Source organism: Lontra canadensis, unplaced genomic scaffold (genome assembly GCF_010015895.1).
Source record: "Lontra canadensis isolate GAN:19392208 unplaced genomic scaffold, GSC_riverotter_1.0 scaffold48, whole genome shotgun sequence".
NCBI classification, from domain to species: Eukaryota; Metazoa; Chordata; class Mammalia; order Carnivora; family Mustelidae; genus Lontra; species Lontra canadensis.
The window spans coordinates 11,537,782-11,553,355 of record NW_022631042.1 but is presented as its reverse complement, the minus strand read 5'-3'; the positions used below and the strand labels follow the sequence as shown (position 1 = coordinate 11,553,355).

Here is a 15,574-nt window from a genome sequence, read left to right as displayed (position 1 = left end):
CCTGTGCTCACCCTGCTCTGCCTCCACAGCTATATGAACCAGTGAGTTTGGAGGGGCGGGAGGTCGGGGAGCTGGGCTTTGCTCCAATTAATAAGTGCGCATGAGTCTTAACATTTGTCTATATTTATATTTAGATGAAGGGCCAAAAGTGATTTCTCTGGGGGTGCCTGGGTGGCTCAGTGGGTTAAGCCTCTGCCTCAGGTCATGATCTCAGGGTCCTGGGATTGAGCCCCACATTGGGCTCTCTGCTCAGCAGGGAGCCTGCTTCCCCCTCTCTCTCTGCCTAACTCTCTGCATACTTGTGATCTCTCTGTGTCAAATAAATAAATAAAATCTTTTAAAAAAATAAATAAAAATTTTAAAAAAGTGATTTCTATGACAATGCCAAAGAGATGCTATCTTTTCTCCTGTCTGACTCCTGAGGAAGAGCAAGGGACATTTGGGAGCAGAGGCCTCCTCAGCCTGCAGCAGCCGAGGGGTTCCAGGAAGCCCTGAGACATCAGAGCCCCAGATGAGTCTACCAGGGCTGTCCAGGCAGCTGTCCCTCAACGCCACGCATTCCCATTTTGGACCTTTCTGCCAGAGTCAGAATGCAAATTTTATGTTTTTGTAGTTCTGTTTATCACTAAGGTCCCTGTTATTTAGACCAGACACATGGCTAGGGCCTTATATGGAAACCAATAACTCAAAGCCTGGAATCCCTATTTTCTTCCCTATTCCCGTTGCTACTGGGGGTCTTTTCTTCCCATCCCCTTTGATCTGGAGACATGTGAGGGGCAGGGAAGAGGCAGGCAACCTTGTCTAACAAGGCAACAGAGACAGCACACCTGCTCTACAGCTGCAGTGAGTTCTTATAAAAGGTAACAACGTACGTAACAAATCCCCCCCCCCCATTACAATGCTCAGAGACAGTGGGTTTGGGAAATAAATTTAGAGAGAAGAGTGGCAGATGGGATAGATGGATTCAATTAAGACAAAGAACATCAAACAATTCCAGGGATGCCTCATTCTAATGGAATGTCATTTTCTCCTCATCCCCTCCAGGGAGCTCCCCCGAACAGTCTAGGTAGGAAGTAAGGTGCACACACAGCAAGCACCTCGACCCCAGCAGGGGCTTAATATCCTCAAATGAGAGAGCTAATATTACCTCTTCTCTTCTTTTCAATAATGAGGCAAAACAGCACATGAATTAGACTAAGTGAATGCAGACTGTGTATCAGACGCACTGCTCTCCCGAACCAGGTGGTACTCAAATTACACAGGTATTTTCCATGGCCGTCTCTGTGGAACAGATTTCTTTATTTGGTCTATGTTAGCATCTCCTTTTTAATTAAATCAACCACTGTTATTTTCTAAGAAAGATAACAAAACAATAAAAATATTTATACCCCTTTTATCTTCCCAAACATTAATCATGAAGGGAAGAAAGTGTTCTACCTTTGCTAGACAGTTTTATCACATAGACATGATACTAATATGCCTTCAATGACTGTATTGTGGGTCAATTTGTACCTATTAAGAATGTATAAGATTCTTGTTGCCACTATCAATATTTGTAACTCTTTATTACCAGAAGGAATTCAAGTCTGCCATAAATTTGTCATATGTATAGCTGATATGTAAGTACAGACATGTATATAACACTATATATGCACTGTGTTGACCCAAATACTATTCCTGACTGACCTCAGTTTTCATCCAAAGTCAAGTCTGAAAGTCTAGTGGTCTGATGAGCAATGCTTCCTTCCTTGTGGGGCTCCCAGTGGTATAATTTAATTGACAGCCATGTTCTCCAGTTACTAAGTCATAGGTGGGTTAGAGTTTCACCAAGTTGGTATTATGATCTCTAGAGTCGCTGGAGACACTGGGCAAAGTTGAGAGTGGAAACCACAAATTATACTCCAGAAGTCTAACTGCGGTAATACACACGCGTTCTGATTATCAGTCAAACAGGCAATGTAGCCAACGTCAGTTTTGTAGAGATGTTAAACCCTTTGTAGGTTCCAGCCCCTACTTTACTATGTTACAAACCCAAATGCTCCCAGCTAGAAGGGAATAATATTTAGGCTGTCATGCCAGCTTCGGGGTGCTGTGTAGAAGTAATCTTGACTTGAGAGACTTGGGTGGGGGCGTAAACTCATATTAAAATACTGGACCAAAAAAAAATTAAAATAAAATAAAAGTAAAAAAATAAAATAAAATACTGGACCACTACCTTGTTTCTCTGAGACTGAGGTGACCTGACTCCTCCAGATAAGCCACCTTTGGTTTTTTGGGTGGTTCAAAATGGCCCCTGAGAGAAGAGAATTTTCTAGAAGCTCCCAATCACTGGGCTCAAGTCCCTTTGTCACTTTACTCTCCACACACCTCAAGGATAGCAGGGTTGTAAGGGCACCAGTGCAACAGCATCGTGATCAGTAAGGACTTGTTTCCAACAGTTACATCATGACCTTGTCATTGGTGAATTCTTTCCATAGAATAGTGATTGATTTAAAAAGCAAAAAACTGGAGTACCCAGAGATAAAGGTAAACTACAAAACTCAGCATGTAGGAGATACTAGAGTAAACCAGTCCCACCAAGCTGGCAAGGATGGTAGACAACTCACAGGAAGCTCAAATGAGGACCAAGGAAATTTGCCTTTGTTATTTCATCATTTTATATGCAAAGCATTCTGTATTAGTTATGCATTCTTATGCAACAAGTTATCCCCAAATTTAACAACTTAAAACAGCAAACACTAATTATCTCATAGTTTAGGGGAGTCAAGAATCCAGGCATGACTTAACTGGGTGCCTCTGCCCTAGGGTCTCTCACATGCATGGGCTAGGGTTGTCGTCTCATCTCAAGGCTTGGCTGGAGAAAAATATGCTTCCAAACTCACTCACATGACTATTGACAAGATTCAGCACCTCATGGGCTGTTGGACCAAGGGCTCAGTTCCTCACTGATTGTTGGCCAGAGGCCTCCCCCAGTTCCTTGCCCCCTGTGCCTCTCCATAGGGTGGCTCACAAGATGGCAGGGGACTTCCAGGAAGAGCAAGAGTGAACAAGATAGAAGCCACAGTCTTTTTGTAACCTAACCTCAGACGGGACATCCCATTCGTTTTGATATATTCTGTTTGTTAGTGGCAAGTCCCTAGGTCCAGCCCACCCTAAAGGGGAGGGGATCAACTAAGTGCGTGAATACCAGGATGTGGGAATCACTGGCATCATCTTAGAGGCTGCCTACCACATCTTCCCTTGTACATGCAATAGGGAAATAAACACACACACGCACACACAAAGTGGAAGGAAAACAAGAAAGCAGTTGGGGAAGGGAAGATGTTCCAGGATCTAATTACCTAAGCATCTGAGCTCTATCTCTCCCCAAATCCAGTCATACAACATACCCTTCAATGAGGCACTCTCTTCACAGTCTTTCATACCTGTCCCCTCCTCTACCTGTACAGGACCACCAAAGTTCATTTGGCCTTCATTTCTTCACACCACGAATACTGCAGCACTACTCCTAACCTGCTTCCGTATCCAAGAAGTCCTGGGCACCACAACCTTTCTAAATCACACTTTCTACTCACCCTTACGCACCAGAAAGCCCCTTTAGGGGCTCCCCATTGTCAAACAAAACCCAGACTCTTTAGGTGGCCATTCAGTGCCTTCCATAATTTGACCCAGGCCTAACTATACTTCCAAATCCCCAATAATAATTCATCATCCCAGGTAAACCACATTCACCCCCCTCAAACACACCAAGCTTGTGCTCAGTTTGAAACCTCCATGAATACCATCAATCCCCTTCCCTTGGCAAAACCAGTCTTCACCTTACCATGATAAATCCTCCCCAATCTCTAAGGTGCAGAGCAAATCCTACCTTCTCTGTGACATATTTTTCTGTTTATTCCAAACTAGAATTTGGTTCCTCTTATGAATAGGCGCAGCTCTGTGAGACCATACCGTTCACTGCCCTGGCCAGTCACTGGGCACTTGTCTTGTTTTTCCAAGGAGTTGATAAGTTTTACACTTTCCTTCTTCCATAAAGACCACCAGACTGCATCTATACAAGGGGCTAGGCCTTATTTGTCTTCCTCTGTGGAAGGCACTTGTCCATGACAGGCAATATTTATTGGATGGATGGATGGATGGATGGATATTTGGAATGAAATGTCAAGCATAGTGACTAGCATATCCTAAGAGGTCAAAAAGTAACACATCTTTGTTAATACCCACCAATTCTTAAAATGAGAATACTCCCTGGCATCTTAGTCACTTAGTGGTTCCTTTGTAGAAACCCTTCCAAAGACAGCAGAGGCAAATCAAACTTGTCTGGGTCTGATGAAACACAAGCCCATTCCCACAAATACCACAACCAAAGACCAATCCATAGCTCCTCCTTCATTGCCCATCCTAAACCTGGCTTTGAGGTACAGCATGCCAAGTGCAGGGACATTAGATAGATGGCATAGGCAGGACAGAACTCAGTACGGAAAAACCTCAAATCAGTGTGTTTCAGCCACAGGGCAGAAACAAAAGTGGTAAGAACTAAAAGGGTACAGGGGAAAAATGAAAGATAGATCGATAGTAGGGGAATGTCCATATATTCTAGGTAATTCCTAGTAAACGAAAGGATTCAAAGAGAGAGAAAACAATACCAGAATACCTTTTAAGGCCTTTGTTGCTTACCCCTAGGGAGAGGAGAAGAAATCTCAATTAAAACATCAAACACCCAAAATTCAGAGGAAATCTAACGCTTCCTTCCTAACTGGCTAGAGCAGTTACGCCTAGAGTGTATGCTCCCAGAAGTCCGATTCCTGGCCCTAGGTTGCAGGCGCTAATCCCGGCCACCGTCGAATCACGGTAGGGAGCGCTGGAAACTGCTCCAGGGGCTTGGGCCAGTAAGCAGCGATTTCCATGCGGGGAGCGGGCTCTCCCGCTACCGTGATCCTGAAGCAAGGTCTGCGCAGTGTTCGCGGAGAGCCCGAGACACGCATCGCGCGGAGCATCTGGGGGCACCGCGGCCCTGAGTTTTGAGCTTTGCAATGTCCCGAAGCCTGACTGAGCTGGGTAGGCAACCGGCCTTGCCCCAAACTCACCTGCGTTTTAGAACCACTTCCATCTACCCACGGGTCTCAGTTCCCAAAGGCATCCGCGGAATCCTCCACGGTCCCAAGGTCCGCCGTGACAGGAAAGAGAAAGGGACAAGGGAGTGGTGGCTGGGAGGAGAGGTCATCACCGGAGTCCCTCCCGGGCTTGGGATGCTCGGAGGGGGAAAACCCTGCCCCGCTTCCCCTCACTGGGCCGCGGCGGTGGGGATGGGTCTCCGTGGGGGGCGCCTCACCGTGGACGACGGGGAGCCGGCGAGGGAAGGACACGCTGGAAGGGCTGCGTGCGAAAAACTTTCCGTCGTCTGGCGGCCACTCTGCGGGGAAGACCTCCCCGCCTCCGGCCCCGGGTCGTGCCTCTCCCCGGCCAGCCCACCCGCCGCCCCTGCCCCGCAGGCCCCGCAGGCCCGGCCCTTTGGACGCCGGCTCCGGCCGCCGGACGCACGAAGCTGCGGAGGCGGCGGAACCGCAGCACCTCCACGCGCGCGCTCGCCGCAGCCTCCCGGCCCCGGCACGCGGCGCTGGTGGGGCGCGCGGCCCCTCCCACGGCGCGCCGGCCCCTCCCCCGGCGCGCGGCCCCTCCCCCGGCGCGCAGGCGGGCAGGCGGGCAGGCGGGCAGGCGGGCAGGCGGGCGGGCGCGCGGCGAGCTGAGGGCGCCTCTCTGCTGCCTCTGGCGGCCGCGCACCGCCCAGCGAGCCCAGCCGGCCCCCGGCGCCGAGCGCCGGCTCCGGCTCCGGCTCCTCCTCCTCTCTCTCCCTCTCCCCTCCTCCGCCGCCTCCCCGCGCCCTCCTCCCGTCCCTCCCTCCCTCCCCCTTTCAGAGCACTCAATGTCGGAACGTTCCGAAGATGACGTCGGAGCGTTCTCGAATCCCGTGTCTCTCGGCTGCTGCTGCCGAAGGAACAGGGAAAAAGCAACAAGAAGGAAGAGCAATGGCGACACTGGATCGCAAAGTGCCCAGTCCGGAGGCGTTTCTGGGCAAACCCTGGTCCTCCTGGATCGACGCCGCCAAATTACACTGCTCCGACAGTAAGAACCCCACCGCCTCCTCCTCCTTTTATTATCCTGTAACCTTTCCATTCACCTAGAGCCACTGGGAAAAAGTGTGTGTGTGAGAGAGAGAGTGGCCCCCGGTGTCCTCCATGCTTCTCCCTCTCTCTCTAAATAAATACACACAGAGACAGATCATCAATGCACAGAGAGAGGCCCTGCTGCCAGGGTTGGCTGTCTGTCTGTCTGTGCCCGGCTCCCCGTGGCAGCCCGCGGGGTGGGCTTTCACAGCCCCACGGTGTATCTGTTTAAAAGGCTACTCTGTTGCTGCTTGCATAGTTTTTTTTGGTACCTATCTGGGCCAGGTAGATGGCAATCCGGACTTGGGAGAAAATGTTGCATTGTCAATTTTTGAAAGATTTTCATGTTCAGTATTTATATCGATCTGTTTGCAAATAAACACTCTCCCTCCCCCCCCCCTTGACTTTGGCTTTTCCCCCCTTTTTTATCTTTCCCCCCCTCATTTTCTTTTCTCCTTTTCTTTTTCATCTGCAGATGTAGATTTAGAAGAGGCTGGAAAAGAGGGTGGAAAAAACAGGGAGGTTATGAGGCTTAATAAAGAAGGTAAGTGGAGCTACTGGCATTTTAGTGTTAGCATGTGTGGTAGAATCTTCACAGGATTTCGACTGTAATGTGAATTGTTCTGCTCGGTACAGAGTGACTAAGGCTTGTCAAAAATCGAGCACGCCCAGGTGACTACTGCTTCATATTAACTTCTTTCAAAGTATAAATACAACTGGGGTGGGGGGAAGGGGGGTGACTGTGGAAGGTAGAAGTTTACAGCACTTAAGCTGGAGTCCCCCGTTTGGACCCTCTGATGCGTGTCTGCCATTCACCTTTGGAGCATCATTGCCAAATGGTGGGTGGGTGGGGGGGCGGTGGGGTTCGAAATCTCTGAAATGAGGTGCGGGGCTCTCTTCACCAGCATCCCAGCCTTCCTTGTGGGCGAATACACAACAGCTTAATGAGCCCCACATGGTCGGTCATTCCAGCAACTACTTCTCCACTCTCCACTGAAAACCATTGTACATGGCAGACCTTCGCAGCAAGTTGCGTTCGGCCCACTTTGCGTTTGGTCACAGATGGCTGTGCGGCAGGCAGGGCTAGGGGTGTATGTGTGTGCAGCCCCCAGCTGGTTGCACATCTCTGTTTCCCCAGCCTGGAAATACAGCCCCCGAAAGGGGACCCAGTGAGGAGATAGGTCATCCCAGACAGAGGCAGGGGAGGGAAGCCACAGCCTGCTGGAACTGGGTGTCAAACACACATGGTCATCATAAATAAATCATATCCTGGTTGCGTTTGCAGGCCTGCTGTATGTAACTCTGGCCTCTGGGCTTCACATGGAAGCAACTCCAGAGGCCACTTTCTGTTGAGCAAATGGATGGGTTCATTTGAATTGCGATTTACTCACTAGTGTCTTGTAAACATGGCTGGCTGAAATTGGGGTGGGAGGAAGGCATGAGGGGGCAGAAAACGTTGGTGGGAAGTGTTGAAGGAGTTCAGCCATCGCTAGGCCGTGGGAGCATTGCTCATCCAGAACGAATGGAGGAAAGGCCAGTCAGACTCCCAAGAATGGTCTCCCTCCTAAACCAGGATATCACCCTGGAAGGCAGTTAAAACCTACTTGGAAACATTTTGTGGATCAGTACCTGAGACGGTCGGGTTCCTGGGCCCAGGGATTTCCTGACCAGCCAGCCAGAGGAGAATCTGTGCCTTAGAAAAAAGAGCATGGAGGTTAAAATATTCAAGGACAGTTCTCTAGCATAGTGTTCCTGCTAATTAATTACTTCGGGAACGAAACCTTATTCTAAAGATGTTTGCTTCTAAATATCTTAGTGTGATCCCTGCCATGTGTCTCCAGGATGCACGAGGGAACTATGTCAAGTGGAAATCTTACAAGTGGCAGCTTATTGGTGCTAAACGTCCATGTGTGTTGGCAATGGAATGTATCTCTCGAAATTGGTTTTCTTTACAAACTCTTGAGATCTTTAAGAGCTCATGGGACTCCATTGTCAGATCACCAGCCGTGAAAAGGTTTCCACAGAGGAAGATGAGGTTGTGAAAACCTTTAAATAAGTTGAGTAAAGGTCATGGTGTGTCACCGATTGGTACCTTTCAGGGCTGGGCAGCAGATTCTGACCATACCCACCCAAAGCTCGTATTCTGCCCCCTCCTTCCTGCATCTGTCTCAAAATTCTGTTGTTCACAGATTCTCTTTGCCTCTTGGGAAACAGATTCTTTTAAGGAAAAATGAAAAGCTCTCCTTTCCTCAGAAGTCACAAGTGGTACATCCTGCTTATTACAGCCTTTGTCCTGTAAAGGTACAAAGATTTAGCTCCTAATTATATGAGTTTGCATTAAGATCGCCCACTGTTCAGTGTAACGTGCGATTGCTGAGTTCACCAAATAGCCACACATGGGCTGAAATCTCTTTGTTCCTGGGCCTGGTGGAGCAAGCTTGGCTTAGCAGTGCCCGAAGGTCTCCCTGGTGTGTGCATACGGTTGTCTGCAGAGGTGGAGGATACAGTAGTCAATATCTATCATGACCCATCCCCACCCCCGCCATCATGGTGAGGAATCGAAGGGTCGCGCTGGGACTCTGTATTGGTATGTTTGGTTGCCGGGATCTCCAGAAACACTGGTTGCATTAGTCTTGCCACGGGCCTTCTTGTCAGAGCCACCACATGGGTGACCTCCAGATGGATATGGGTTTGTGGATGGGTCTCCAGGACGCAAAGTGACCTAGGTGTGATCGTTGTTTACCCATGTGTGGGAAGCTCACAGATTGGCCGTGACGCTGTTGGGAGGAAGCAGGTCTTGAGAAGAAGTTTGGGCTTTGATGGTAGCGAATGGGTGGGGAACGCCAAGTGAGAAATCAAGGGCTGTGATCTGTAGTTGAATATACTTTAAATGTGGTGAAAGAACTGTAATGTGAAATTTACCATTTTAACCATTTTAAATAGTATAATTCAGTGGTGCTAGGTGCATTTACAGTGTTGTACAGCCATCATCTCTGTACGTTTCCTGAACTTTTTCATCATCCCAGCTGGGAACCCTGTAGCCTTTATACAATAACTCCCCATTGCCCCTCCTCTCAGCCCAGGAAACCTCTGTGCTACCTTCTGCCTCTAGGAAGATGCCTATTTTAAATTCTTTCTCTTTCCCTCTCCCACTCCTCTTTTTCTCTCCTCCCCCTTCTCTTTCTCTCTCTCTCTGAAGTGCAGTATTTGTCTCTTTGTGTCTGGCTTATTTCAGTTAGCATGACATTTTCATCATTTAATCACACTGTAGCAGGTGTCAGAATTTTTTTTCCTTTTTACGGCTAAATAGTATTCCATGGTGTTTATAGACCCCGGTTTACTTGGGCAGTCATCTGGCTTGTTTCTGCCTTTCGGCTATAGTGAATAACGCTGCTGTGACCGTTGTTGTGATATGGGATATTTTATAGACGAAGCTCAGGGAGGAAAGTTAGGCTGGAAAAGTGAAAGAAGAAACATTTTGCTTTCTGCCTGTATTTGGCCACAGCATCAGAAGACCCAGGAAGGACTTGCCGGCGTTTGGGATAGCCTGGTTATTGGAATGTTCTTCCTTCTTCCTTTTAGCTTTTTTGGCTTCGGTTCTCCACCTGTATCAGTAGGAAACATTAACCGGATGCTTCGGAATTTCTGTAGTGAATTCTTCGCATTCATGTTGTTATTTCATCCAAAGTTTGCAAAAATCACAGACAAGAGGAATTTGGCAAAACACCCTCGAACCTTGCCAGCTTATCACCTAGGTTCAGAAGGTGTTGTGAACTGCGTGCTTGGATATGGTGACCGGGGGTTACGCCGAGGGCAGCCTGGAGTGCCCACAGAGCAGGAGAGAGGGCTCTGGGGCAGCTTCCTGAAGTACCCCTGTATGACCTTGGGAACATCGGCTTCCTTCTCCAGGCCTCTCCTCTCACTTGTAAAGTAAGGGAGTGGGATGACACGTCCCCCAGGGTCCCTTTGAGACGGCTGACCCTGACTCTCTCTACAGAATGTACCTCTGTTTGAGATCCAGTCATACCACTCCAGGCTGTTTTTAAAGAAACAACAGCCCTCGCCTTAAAAATATCTCAGCTAACTACTACACACTGGGTCTGTTTTCTCATTTTATAATCTCTTGGTGGCAAACATTACTGTATCTCCTACACAAGCAAATAGTTTGTGAAGAGTGTGTGGCCTTTAGGCATCTGAGAACACTGAGGGTCTGAGTTTCAAAACCCAGGCTCATGTGTCCTCCCGAAGTAGAGAGTAAGCGGACCTCAGTCAGCCTGGACCATTGAGGCACTGACATTCCTGCAGGGGGAGAAGGGTCCCAGAAACCTTGTTAGTCTAATCTAAAGATGTAAAATTCATCCATGATAGAAAATTCCAAGGAAGGCCATTCATCTAGCTAACCTTTTAAAATAATTTTCTCCCTCTAGCTTCATAGATTTATCTAAAGACTTTTTTCCCCCAGCTAATTGGGAAAAAGCTCTGTGATTTAGAAGGATGGTCTTTGTTTCTCATTGGCTCACCTGAACTTTTTTTTTTTTAAAGAATTTATTTATTTATTTGACAGAGAGAGAGATCACAAGTAGGCAGAGAGGCAGGCAGAGAGAGAGAGGAGGAAGCACGCTCCCTGCTGAGCAGAGAGCCCGACGACGTGGGGCTCGATCCCAGGATCCTGAGGTCATGACCCGGGCTGAAGACAGAGGCTTAACCAGCTTAGCCACCCAGGCGCCCCTGAACTTTTTTTAAGGATGTCAATTTGTAAATCGAGAACAGTGTGTAAATGGCTCATGAGTGCCTAGATCTGTATAAAATGGAGGTGCTAACAGGGTTGTGAGCACTGACTGAGATAATAGAAAAGGACCCAGCAAACAGAAAGCACATAATGTTTGCCTCTATTCTTTTTTTAACTGTTGTTATGATTATCATTTATTAATGTAACCAGTTCTAGAACACTTTATTATTGTACTTAACTAGGACTTTCAACTACCCAGTGACAAATGGGAAGAGAGATCCTGTATCAGAAATTTCATTTTTAGAGTAAACCGTGTTATCATAATTTTATAAAGCTAGCGATTTTTTTAAAAAACTGATTTCTATGACATCCATGTGTTTCGTGGAGTGCAGTTAATATGTAGTCATTTATAGCTTTTATCAGGAGTTAGAAAATATACTTAGGCAGTTTCGGGCCTATGGCTAAGGAGGGTTTAGAGACATCTCTCTGGGGACTGGGGAGATGTAAAGAATAATTCAAAAAATTGATCGATAAGTTGTTTTATATTGTCACTGAGACAAGGAAGCCCTCCAGAGATCCTTGTTTGGGTCTTTTGGAAGTTGATGCTGGTTTCTCTGGGCATTTGTGTTTTAATGTTCCCAGATGTTCTGATTTGATGGAGGTAAACTTGTGGAGTGCGTCCGATTTGGAAACTGTGCTGGGCCAGTAAGGTCTCGCCGTGACTGTAAGAGTTTGCTGCTCTCCCCTGAGGTGCTGGCGGAGTTGGGCTGGAATGGAGGAGGAAGCCGGGAACGTGGGAACGTGTTCACCTCAGGTTTAGGAGGCTTGCTGTTGTGGCGGGATGGGAGCAAATTGGGGCAAAGGTGGCAACTGACTGGGGGAAGAGTGAGGCGTTCTTAGAAGCCAAACCAGGGAAGCAAGCGGCAAGTGGTGGGGATTCATGGGAATCCGCAGGCAGCTTCCTTTTGTCATTACACAGACAACTCCGTATCTATGCTAATAGGAGATGGGAAGACACCAAGTCCACAGGTTACACAGATAAACCTCATTTTTGCATTAATTTACCTTCCTTGCCCATGAACCCTACCTGTCTTCCCTTTGGCTAACAAGCAGCAACATTTGTTCGCTTTGACGTTTCATGATCGTCTCTCTCGTTTCGCCCAGTGTTTGGGATGAAAGGACAGGAGAGACAGAGTGGCCTCCAGGTGGCAGGGAGGCAGGCTGGAAAGGAGGAGAAAGGCCTGGAGAATGAATAAGCTTTGTAGTTGCCTCCAACTGGTGGGGCAGGGAGGGGGATGCCAGGACCAAGACCGCAAAGCAGAGAGAGAGAGAGAGATAGCGAGCGAGCATGCGTGTTTTCAAAGCCATCTAGTTTGGAAAACATAAAGCTTCTAAAATGAGTGACTCTTTATCCATACAAGCATTTCCATGTGCCCGGGTCTTCATGTGGAGAAAATGTGGCTCTGGCTCCTTCCAAAACAGGAAGCGAGGGTGGGCACACTTTGAAACACTGTATGTGAATTTGGCTTCGAAGCACGGTTCGCTGTGCTGGGCTCTCATCATATGTCATTCTACACGAGCCATTTTTTTTTTTTAATCTCTAGAAGATGTCCACTTTTATACAGATCCAGCCATTCAGATGCTTATTTTCCTTAATAATGGACACAGGTTATGAAATCCAAAAGAGTGTGCCGTGGAAAGGAAGTCTCCCTGCCCCCACCCCTTCCCCCATTCCCCGTGGTTTCCAGTAGATTCATACACGGTTTTTCCTTCTTGCATCGCCCCCCACCGATCCCCGGTGTGGATGATGGCATCCCCTGGGGGTGCCGCTTGGTGTCCCTCCATAACCACTCATCTTGCAGAGTAGTCCGTGCCCTTCCACAAGGAGCTGCCACTTTCGCCTTTTGGTGCCTGGGCGGTAGGATGATCACTAAAGCCTCTGAGTCTCTTGCTGAGTTTTTAATACCCCCTCCTGCATTCTTGGCCTCGGCCGTGCGTTGGAGACCGAGCGAGCTCTTGCAGCACGCCAGCCCTGGGCTGGGCCTGGGGAGACAGCCATGAAATAGCACAGCCTCTGCCTCGTGGCGCTGCCACAAAGTTGTGGTGACTGCGGTGTGTGCTCTGAAAGGGAACATTGGGGTGCCGTTGAGCGGCATGTTGGTGGGACCTCACATTAGGGGCTCAGTGAAGGCCTCCCTCTGGGGACATTTTATGTGTGCCAAAATCTGGAGGACAAATGGAAGTCTCCATGTGCAGGGCTGGCCAGGACAGAGTTAAAGGAAGCAACATGTGCAAAGGCCCAACACGTGAGAGAATATAGAATGTTCTAGAAACAAAGAAGTCTGTCCCTAGAGAGATGACAGCAGAGCAGAGAGTTCAAACAAAGTTTCCCAAGAGTGGCACTCCTTCTTTGTGGTGGGGGACCATCCTGGGCATTGCAGGATGCTTAGTGGCATGTCTGGCCTCTACCAGTAGAGTCCAGTGGCTCCCGTCCCCAAGACATCTCCAGACATTGCCAAAGTTCCACTGGGGCGTGGTAAAAATCACCCAGATAGAGAATCACTGCTGTAGGAGGATGCTGGAAAAGAAGACAAAGGAAAGTAGACTTAAGATTTTCACAGAAATATTCTGTTCCTGCCTGCCTCTGTCTTAGGCCTACATCCCGGGGGGCGGGCGGTCAACCCCAGTGAACACCTGGCAGGTGTCTATGTAGCTGTGACATCCCTGGGCCCTGGGTTGCATTTAGGAGGAGCTAAAGAGAGCAGACTCGCTCCCTCCAGGAGCTCTCCTCCTAAGGTTTCCAGAATGGCTTCTCCAAACCTTCAGTTCCATTCTGTCATAAATGGTGACAGTGGTGAGATTCAGGTTCTAATTCTGGGTGGCCCAGCCCTCCCTCACTGTGGGTAGAGGAGACCCCAAGGCGCCGATTCCGATAATGGTGAAGCATTAAGGATCTCGGAGTATGTTTAAAGTCAGGCTGGAAATACAACTGGCTTTCTGTGCAGTTTGATTACCCACGGGATTTGTCTGAAATGGGGATGCACGTGACAGCAAAGCAGCTAGCTTCAGGATTCCCATGTTCAAGATGAGGAGATAGGGTGGGCAGAGGAGGTCTCATTCCTGAGGGCTTCTGACCTGGGTGTCAAGTGGTCTGTGGCATTACTTAGAACTGGAAGGCCATGTTCACTGCAGCCGGTGGTTATCAGGGGTTGGCCGGCTCTGCTTCCAGAGTAATTTAGAAGAGTGAGGCCAATTCCATTCCTGCTCGCACTTCTGTGTATGTGTGTTTCTGTCCTTTGGACTAAACTGTCCTTCGCAACACTTCATTTCACTCATGACATCCTTCAGAAGTAGACCTAAGGTGGTAGCAGACACAGTAAGACCCTGCCCTAGTCAAATCCCCTTTACCCACGGACCCCGTGGGCTGAGGTAGCCCGGTCCTTACACCTGCACGCTAGGATCATTTAGTGACCACAGTAGGAGTGATGTCCCCACGATGGTGACTTAGGTCGTTCCTGACCTCACTCCTCCTCACAAGAACAGCTAACAGCTATTTGTGGGTGAGACACCACAGGGAGAATCTGAGAACGTGGCGGGGGGCAGGGGCTGAGGCGCCCCCTGTGCCACAGAGAGCAAGACAGACAGCACGGGAGGGTAGGAGAAGCACTGCTCACTGCCCGCAGTGGCCTTCCCCAGGCTGGCACAGCACTACACAGAGAGGGCACCTTGTGCCCAGGCTCCTTTCAGGAGAAGAGAGCCCTGGGTCGGGGAAACATCCAGCTCTTGGGAGCGCCCTCTCTGGTCTCACCTCACAGTGGGGGTCTGTGGGGCTTGATTCTTGGGAGTCCAATTGTGAATGTAATAATCCAATGTAGCCATAATGGAGAGGAAGACGGTTAGCCAGTGGGTTGGCCTTTTTCCGTATTGTGGAAACCGAATGTCAAAGATTGACTTCCACGTCTCTCTCTCCTGAAACTCCTGGTGCAATGTTGTGGTGATGATATGCTCCAGCCAATGCTGTTTGGCTGGCATCCTCTCACTCTCTCCTGTGGCAGAGCTCAGACTGGCCACTTCAGCCAAATGGACCTGGCTTGAGACCCTGAGGCACTTGAACTAATGAGGGGAGGCTAGGAAATCCCTTCCTGCAAGTGGGCTGAGCCCGAGGAGCCTTAGCATTCAGGGGCTACACTTGGCTCGCCCAGTTGCCTCTAAGCAAAGCTGGAGTCCCACTGTGAAGAACGCTTTTGTTTTTAGGCAGATGTTTTATCCTCGTACCTGCGGTTCATAACACAATCCCACTTGCCAAGTTTAAAGGATCAGGTACTTAAAAAAAAAAAAAGGAAGTCCAGTCAGTACTCCCGAGAGCAGGACAAAGTGGTACTAGGTCACCAGAGTGGGGAGGATGAAAGTGACTGCGTGACGGAAGGAGTGGTCGGTGTGTCTACTCCGTGGAGCTAGATGGGGTTCTCTGGAGGGAGTGGGGGACTGCACCTGCACACCTGGCGTGGGGACACAGGGCACCCAAACCCATGCCACAAACCAGGGTATAAAGATGGTTGAGACACGTTTCCAGCTTGGTCCTATCAGACTAAAGTAGAATCTGGCTCTTTCTAAGAGTATATTGGGCATGGGGTGCCTGGGGGGCTCAGTCGTTAAGCATCTGCCTTCAACTCAGGTCATG

General features: G+C 48.9%; 1 protein-coding gene across 6 annotated transcripts in view; it reads left to right on the top strand.

Moving 5' to 3' along the window:
* The first annotated feature begins 5,881 nt into the window (after positions 1–5,881).
* Positions 5,882–15,574, top strand: part of ATXN7L1 (ataxin 7 like 1) — a 234,915-nt gene continuing 225,222 nt past the window's right edge. For 3 of the 6 annotated variants that reach the window (XM_032873347.1, XM_032873346.1, XM_032873345.1), the window contains exons 1-2: positions 5,891–6,123; positions 6,640–6,708. In XM_032873347.1, the coding sequence (XP_032729238.1) occupies positions 5,943–6,123; positions 6,640–6,708 (250 nt within the window). In that variant the 5' untranslated portion in view covers positions 5,891–5,942. Of the gene's footprint in view, positions 6,124–6,639; positions 6,709–15,574 lie in introns of all 6 variants that reach the window. The other 3 variants (XM_032873362.1, XM_032873351.1, XM_032873350.1) reach the window with 3 other exon arrangements.